Source organism: Condylura cristata, unplaced genomic scaffold, assembly GCF_000260355.1.
Source record: "Condylura cristata isolate star-nosed mole 26May11 unplaced genomic scaffold, ConCri1.0 scaffold00003, whole genome shotgun sequence".
Lineage (NCBI taxonomy): Eukaryota > Metazoa > Chordata > Mammalia > Eulipotyphla > Talpidae > Condylura > Condylura cristata.
In genome coordinates, this window is record NW_004567104.1 from 33733435 (window position 1) to 33740560 (window position 7126).

The 7126-nt window shown below is 37.3% G+C and overlaps 1 protein-coding gene across 3 annotated transcripts in view; it reads right to left on the reverse strand.

Moving 5' to 3' along the window:
• Positions 1 to 367: 367 nt before the first annotated feature.
• The window catches only part of STXBP5L (syntaxin binding protein 5-like), a 150325-nt gene continuing 143566 nt past the window's right edge, over positions 368 to 7126 (reverse strand). For all 3 annotated transcript variants that reach the window (XM_004675175.2, XM_012734655.1, XM_012734654.1), the window contains exons 25-28: positions 5915 to 6080; positions 3265 to 3376; positions 1276 to 1496; positions 368 to 785 (exon numbers count right to left, since the gene is read on the reverse strand). In XM_004675175.2, coding sequence (XP_004675232.1) covers positions 744 to 785; positions 1276 to 1496; positions 3265 to 3376; positions 5915 to 6080 — 541 coding nt within the window. In that variant the 3' untranslated portion in view covers positions 368 to 743. The remainder of the gene's footprint in view (positions 786 to 1275; positions 1497 to 3264; positions 3377 to 5914; positions 6081 to 7126) is intronic.

Below are 7126 nucleotides of genomic sequence, written 5' to 3' on the forward strand. Positions count from 1 at the left end.
AAAAATAGAGACCCGATTTAAAGGTCTTAAGGATAGAAGTAATTGCAATGGAAATAATTACTGGCAATGCTTGATTATGACGGAGAATTGTAAATGATGTACATATTATGGAGAGAAAGAAATGTTAACTGGACTCTTGCCATAAGAATTAACAAAGTCCTAATAGAATGAGTTATAGAAGAGAAGCAAACTCTGGCTTTTGTTTAGTTTTCTTTTTCAGTTGGGTATGACAAATATATTTAAAATGCACTGATAGCTTCTAATGCAAATTTTTTTTTAATTGTCAGGTGTGGCCCAATTTATAAAAAATAGTTTACCATGAATCTTTTTCTCTTCTGTCACAACATGCTTGTTTTCTTTTCCTCTTAAGATGTTAATTTATCATGCAAAGGTTTTTTTTTTCATTATGTGCATTAATGCTTTTGTTTTTACAGGATTTTTTCAAATCAGAAGGACTCCCGTAGTTCCTAAACATAAATCCTTAGCAATTGACATGCCAAGATGAGAGCTCCCTTCCACACAGGAAGAAGCAAATTCCACCACATCATGGGATTTTAACGAGGGTCCCAGCCTTTGGGTTATACAGTGTCTCTGATAAATCTCCCTTTTGATATCTTCAGATGAACTGTAATGGAACATTTTGTAGAAGAAACTGGCTTCTAACAGTTGAAAAGTGATGCTGGGAATAAATTTGGTTTCCCTGAATAATGTTTTCATAAAGCAGTCACAGCTTCTTTACAGGCTTAGAATTGGTACCATTTCTTATCCTTATATTTCAGCATTAACTGCAAAGAAAAAAAAAGTCAGCATGTTTTTAAAATATCTTTAAAGTGCTAGTCCGAGTAAACTCATGTTGAGCTAATCATGCATATCTAGTTCAATCTCAAAACTTTCTTTTGTGAGTAAAGTACACATAATTTTTAAAATCAAGCTCTTAAAATTTTTACTGATTAAGACAGGGCATATGTGGATCCCGGCCTCTACTGCCCCTTACACCTTCTTGGGACGATGTAATCCACATAAACACCTTTCTAGGAGCTGGTGTATAATATAAACTCCAAGTATCAGAACAATGGATATTTTTCTCTGAAATTTTTACCCAATTACTACCTTTTATCTCTCCAATACTGGGAGATTAGAACACTTAAAATGAGATCCAGTTTTCTGTGGCTCTCACAATGGATTATGTTTAGTGTAAGTGTAAACTTACTTGTCTGGGCCCTGATCTCTAATAATGTTTTGCTTTCCGCGGAGGCCGCGACTTGGGCACTTTACCTCATGTGCGTGTTTGGAGAATGCTTCTGCGCTGGTCATCATGCCTGCAGTTTTCTCTTCCAGCTCTCCCAGCCTCTGGCCTCTCTCATCTAGTGCAATCCGCGCCCTGGTCAGCTCTCCCATGACCCCGCCAGCAGCGCCTTTCACCCCTTCTATGCCACCAGGTCCCGGAATGTGCTGTGCAAGGCTGCGGGACGCTTTTCCTGCCGAAGCTTCGCCAACTGTGAGTTGAAACCACGGCAATTTAAAACATTTTGTCAGTAATTCGAATAATTACACTCAAGTTTATCACTGAAAAACAAAGTACTTACATTAAACATTTCTGTTATAATTCTCATTAAGGGAGACATTAGATCCTGTCACAGGTATATGTTTTGAAGAGTTAGCTATTATCCAAGAGAAATGCTGAAGAAAGAGGCTGTGAGATTCTTACCATAGGCCTGTGTGTTTACATACAACACGGCATAACTACATCTCTTGATGTTGAATTGGGATGCTTACAATATATGTGGCCTCATAATTAATCCTATTTTTGTCTGTTCCCATCACAGTCTTCATTGTTCGAATGTCTGCCCAAATCTTCAACTTTTTCTATGCATCTTGCTATCACCCTTCTAGGTCTCAGTTGTTGCTATTTTTAAATATCTCTCTCTGTAACTAGAGAATGGGACATATGCATGACTGACATTAATTTACACATGTTGAAATTGTGTTACTGCATAAAAAAGACCAAAGCTCAATTTCATTTCATTTCATTTTAATGAAGTAGACTTCTTTTTATTGAACAGTGTTCTTGGTAGAAATTAGTGAGTATTGCCATGGGTGTATAATTAGGAATAAAATCTAATTTTTAAATATATAGGAGACTTATTAATATATAATTCACTTACCATTGAATACAACCTTTTAAGCTGTTCAATAGCTTTTTTCTTTTAAAGTGTACTTATTTACGCACACAAGAAGTGGAGTACAGACCAGAGGTGCTGGGGGTGAGAGGAGTCACCAGAGACAGAGTTTTGTGCAGAATAGGAAGATTGACTGAAATACACTGCTGGGGGGAGCAATGGAGAAACAGGAGAGGTCAGCTCCCTGGCTGGAGATTGACCTTGTGCTGCAGATTGCTTCATAGAGCTGCGCTTAACCTCTTGTGCCACCAGAGAAGACCCAATTCAATAGTTTTAGCATATTCACAAGCTGTGAAACTATCAGCACTTATCTAATTTTTGACCATATTTGTACCCCAAAAAGAAATCCTAGACCTACTGGTAGTTTCCCCTGAGGGCCCCCATCCTGGTAACTGCTAATCTACTTTCTGTCTCTATGGATTTGCATATTCTGGACATTGCATGTACTTGGAATCAGATTGTGTGACCTTTTGGACTCGGTAAACTTGGCATGATATTTTCAAGGTTTATCCATATTGTAACATGTAACGAGCTTCATTCCTTTTTATGGTCAAATATTTCCATTGTATGGAGGGATCCAGATATTTTGCATAGTTAAAGTTCAAGAGAAAAGGATTATTGATCTTCAAGACCAAATGGCAGTAAGCTATTCTGGAAAATGTATTCTTTATCTGAAAGTGTTCCCTAGTACTTGCTACAGCTTTTTGATTATTGGTCATCAAAATCTCATGGGTAGATTTTTGAAGTAATTTATTCTGTAGCATGAATAAACTTCACTGTCTGAATAAAGAATATTTCTCCATAGTAGTTAAAGCAGGCTGATAAAAAAATATTTCCCCTGATTTAGTAATCAAATATCTTCATGCTGATTTATAACTGTGGTGTATATGCAAATGATACACTAATTAGCTTACTCCATATTTGTATGAATAATATATAGCAGTTGTGTTAAATTTTTCCCTAATATGAAGTGATCAATTTTATGTTTGGTAACTAATCGAGACGTTGAGCTTAAGATCTCATATTACATTAAATTAGGGAGAGACAGTTTCTAGTTTGTGATCCAAAGTAGGAATTTACTTACAGAGCTCTTCTCTGTCAAATGTTTGTCCACTTCCACCAAACAGTCCCTTGAGAAAGCCCCTATTTTGAGCTTCTGGTGTCTCTATGGGAGTAAACAAATCTCCTAGCATGTCCTGTACCAAATTCAAAGAAGAAAGCATTAGGGTAACTAAAAGTAGACAGTTAAAAGATGATACTGTGCTTTCCATAAGGATTTTCCTTTGTTCTCAATTCTTATTTCTGCCATTTTCTCTTCTGTGTTTCCTTCCCTTCTCCAGTAACTGATATAAAATTTTCATTTTTCTATCTTCTCTTCTCTCCTGTGTAATTAGAAAGCTTGGGAAGTGAATAGACTCACCCCAGGGTTAATTTCCACCTGATCATTGATTTCCAATCTAGACTTCTGATTCTTTTTCGATTGTGGTAGCCTCTTCGCTATCCTTGTCTATTCCCTATTCCTCAGCTGAGTACAGACTGCCCCATGTAAAGGAGGCTATTGGTGTTATGTGTGGGAAGGTTGAATCAATTTTTTACCAAGTACAAATGTGTGAAATGACTCAGGATAATTTTTTTAGGATTTATTATTTATGCATACAAGAATTGGGTACAGGCCAGAGATGTGGGGGGTGAGAAGATTCACCAGAGACAGAGTGGGGAGCAGAGCAGGCAGATGGACTAAAATACACTGCTGAGGGGAGCAATGGATGAGACAGAAAAGGTCTCTGAGCCATGTGGGTCAGCTCCCTGGTCAGCGATAGAACTTCTGCTGGTGGCTCCAGAGAGTGTCATAGTGCTGTGATTTAACCTGTTGTGCCACCAGGGAGGGGTGGCTCACATAATTTAAATGAGTTAAAATAGGCAGATCTTATGGTGAGATGCAATGTTCTCAATATTTGATGTAATTTAGAAGGAGTGAAAAAATCTTGTAAGAAACACAATAATAAATCAGAATCAACATAGAGTTGCTTTGGTTATTGAGAATTTTAATTTGCTCTCAGGGTTTTTCTACAGCAGAACAAAGTTTGTGGTTCATTGGAACATCAAGCAAAGCCAGGAGATCTATCTCCTAATAACATTGTTATGATCATGCAGCATGATTTTGTCTTTGATTCTCCTTTCCCCTCTACTCTCCAGATCTGTTTTCTTCCCCCTGAATTCTTTCTTTGGAAATGGCACTGCCTATTACTTAGTTCCCTGAGAAACCTAGGATTAATTATTAATTTCTTCCTTCCCCTCACTCCTACATTAAATAACTCTCTAATCCAACTGATATAACCAATCTATTATACTAACTTTCTCCATCCTCACTGTTGACTGCTTTAATTTAAGCCACTGTTATTTTTGGTCTTAATTATTTAAAAATACCTGGTTGTTCTTCTTACCTGCAATCTTAATTCCTCAAAACCAGTCAACATACTACGACCAGATGATTTGTTTTAGTAAACAAATTTGCTAACCACTGTCCTCTAAGTAAATGCCAGTTTCCTTAAGGAAGATATAAATTGCTCCAAGATATGTTCTTTATTGATTCTCCAGCATCATCCTCCATTCTTTGCAGTTCCTAACTTTGTACTTTGATGGCAATTTCCAGGACCCCGCCACTACTTCTGTTGAGAATATTGTTACCCATACATCCGGTCACCCGGCTAACTTCTGCTCACTCTTCCCAGCCCTTCCTTCCTCCTGCTCCGTCCACCTTCTAACAGTCTCCTCAGCCTGGTACAACCTTGTAGACCAGCATTCTCCACAGAGTATTGTGTTTTCTTTTTATTTACCCCTTTCACTATAGCAGGGAGGGACTTTCTTGTTTATAACTGTATTCCTAGAGCTTAGACAATTACTAGCACAATAGTGAAGCTCAATATGTGTTTGTCAAGTAATAATAATAGCATTTATTATTTATTTTAAGAACTATGTACTTAACTCTGCCTAGTACTTCACATGCGTTCTTAATTCTCACAACTATGTGAGAACATACAGATAGCAAAGTCATACAAGTGGGCAAAATAACAACTGTAATAGCTCGGTTCTCTCTTAACCTCTATTACCATAATACATTGGTTTTAATTTGTATTTTAATTTCTTATTTGTATACTGAGTGGTGGAACATTAAGTATTTAAAATGTTATCATTTTTACTTAACTAAGGTTAGATATGCCTTTATATTTATTCAGCTCCTAAATTCTGCTTACTGCTGTGATCATAGACAAATGCCCAATTTTAACCATAGGATATGTATTTATTTTGTATGGCTCTTAACCAAAATTAATATTTCTTTACAAAAGTACATGAACTCCCTGAGTTTTTTGTGTGTACATAACATATCCCTCTCCTTGGAGGGAGAATTTATAATCTTTCAGAGAATTCTCCGCAGGCCAAAAAAAAAAAAATTAAATAAAACAATAACAAACAACAAAAACTAATCATTAAAATGAATGATCTTCATAACTCTTATCTCCTATTTTCTTTCCTGTCAAGTAATAACAACAGCTTTTACCTAGAACCATTGCCAGAGGGTCTTGTAAAGGTCACAATGATGGCCGTTTCAAAACATAGTCTAGGGAAGTCATATTTATGGTCTGGTCCAGTCATATTTTAGCTTTTAGACATCTTGCTCATTCTCTCTCTTCACAGCCCTGTCCAGTGGTTATTTCTAAATGTGCCTGACTTACCTGTAGATTGTCACACATCTCTTGGCTATATGTTAACCGCTGAATTTCAGTAGGAGAGACGAGGTATAATGCCTGTCCTTCGTTGGTAAAGCAAAATGTCCGTGCTATCCTCATGTCTGTCAGTGGCAAATAATTAACATCCAACATTGGGCGGAGACTAGGAAGGCTGAATGGAAAAAAGCAAATTCACATTTCATATTCAACTTGTTAGAACCTTTACATTTCTCAGCACAAAATTTTAATTTCTCTGTAAAAAATTATAGCTTCTTACAAAAAACCAATAATTTCTGTACTACTATTTTATGTGCTCCATTAATATCCTCTTGAAGTCTGAGTGGTAGTAGACTTTCACATAAACTGGCATGTACAGTCAGGCGCAAGTCTAGCTTAATCGCTATAGATACTCAGCATAGGTCCCTGAAGGATGAATGAAATGCAGGGCCAGCAATCTCAGGATACTTTCTGCAGCATGTCGAAGCTCCCTAAAGTATGGTTACTGTCTTTGGCTGTGTTTGAACACCACAGTTTGACTGCATATTAGGCTTGGACCTCTTTTTTTATTTTTTATATTAATTTATTTATGCATACAGAACTGGGGTACAGGCCAATGGTGAAGGGACAGTGAGAGGAGACAGAGTGGGGAGCAGAACAGGCAGATCGACGAAGTACACTGCTGAGGGGAGCAGCGGGCGGGTCAGGAGAGGTCTTCTGGACCATGTGTGTCACCTCCGGGGCAGGTAGGAATTGAACTCATGTTGAAGTGGCTTTAGCTTCTTAGTGCTGTGCTTTAACTCGCTGCGCCACCAGGGAGGGTCCTCATACCTCTTTTTAAGGACAAACTCCTAAGTCTGAGGAGGTTATGCACTGATTTGGGATGTGGAGTGGGTCCACAAGTCTATGGTGATCACAGAAAGGGGAAAATTCTGATCTATAATCAGAATCAGAATAAATTTGTTCTCAGTACTTAAATATGAGCTATTTACTTCATAATCATGCCTTCAGTGCAGATACCTTCAGTTAGAGGTAGTTTTTATTTTATGTGAAAGAGGAAAATAAAGATATGGGAGCTAACAACTCCATTCCCAGATTTTGCTTAAACAGTTATCAGATTGTTCCTTTGGATACTGTCAGTAGAGCTAGTTTTACAAACCACTGAAGAAAACCATTCATATTTCGTTTAAATCACATCTCTCATTTAGCCAAAAAAAAAAA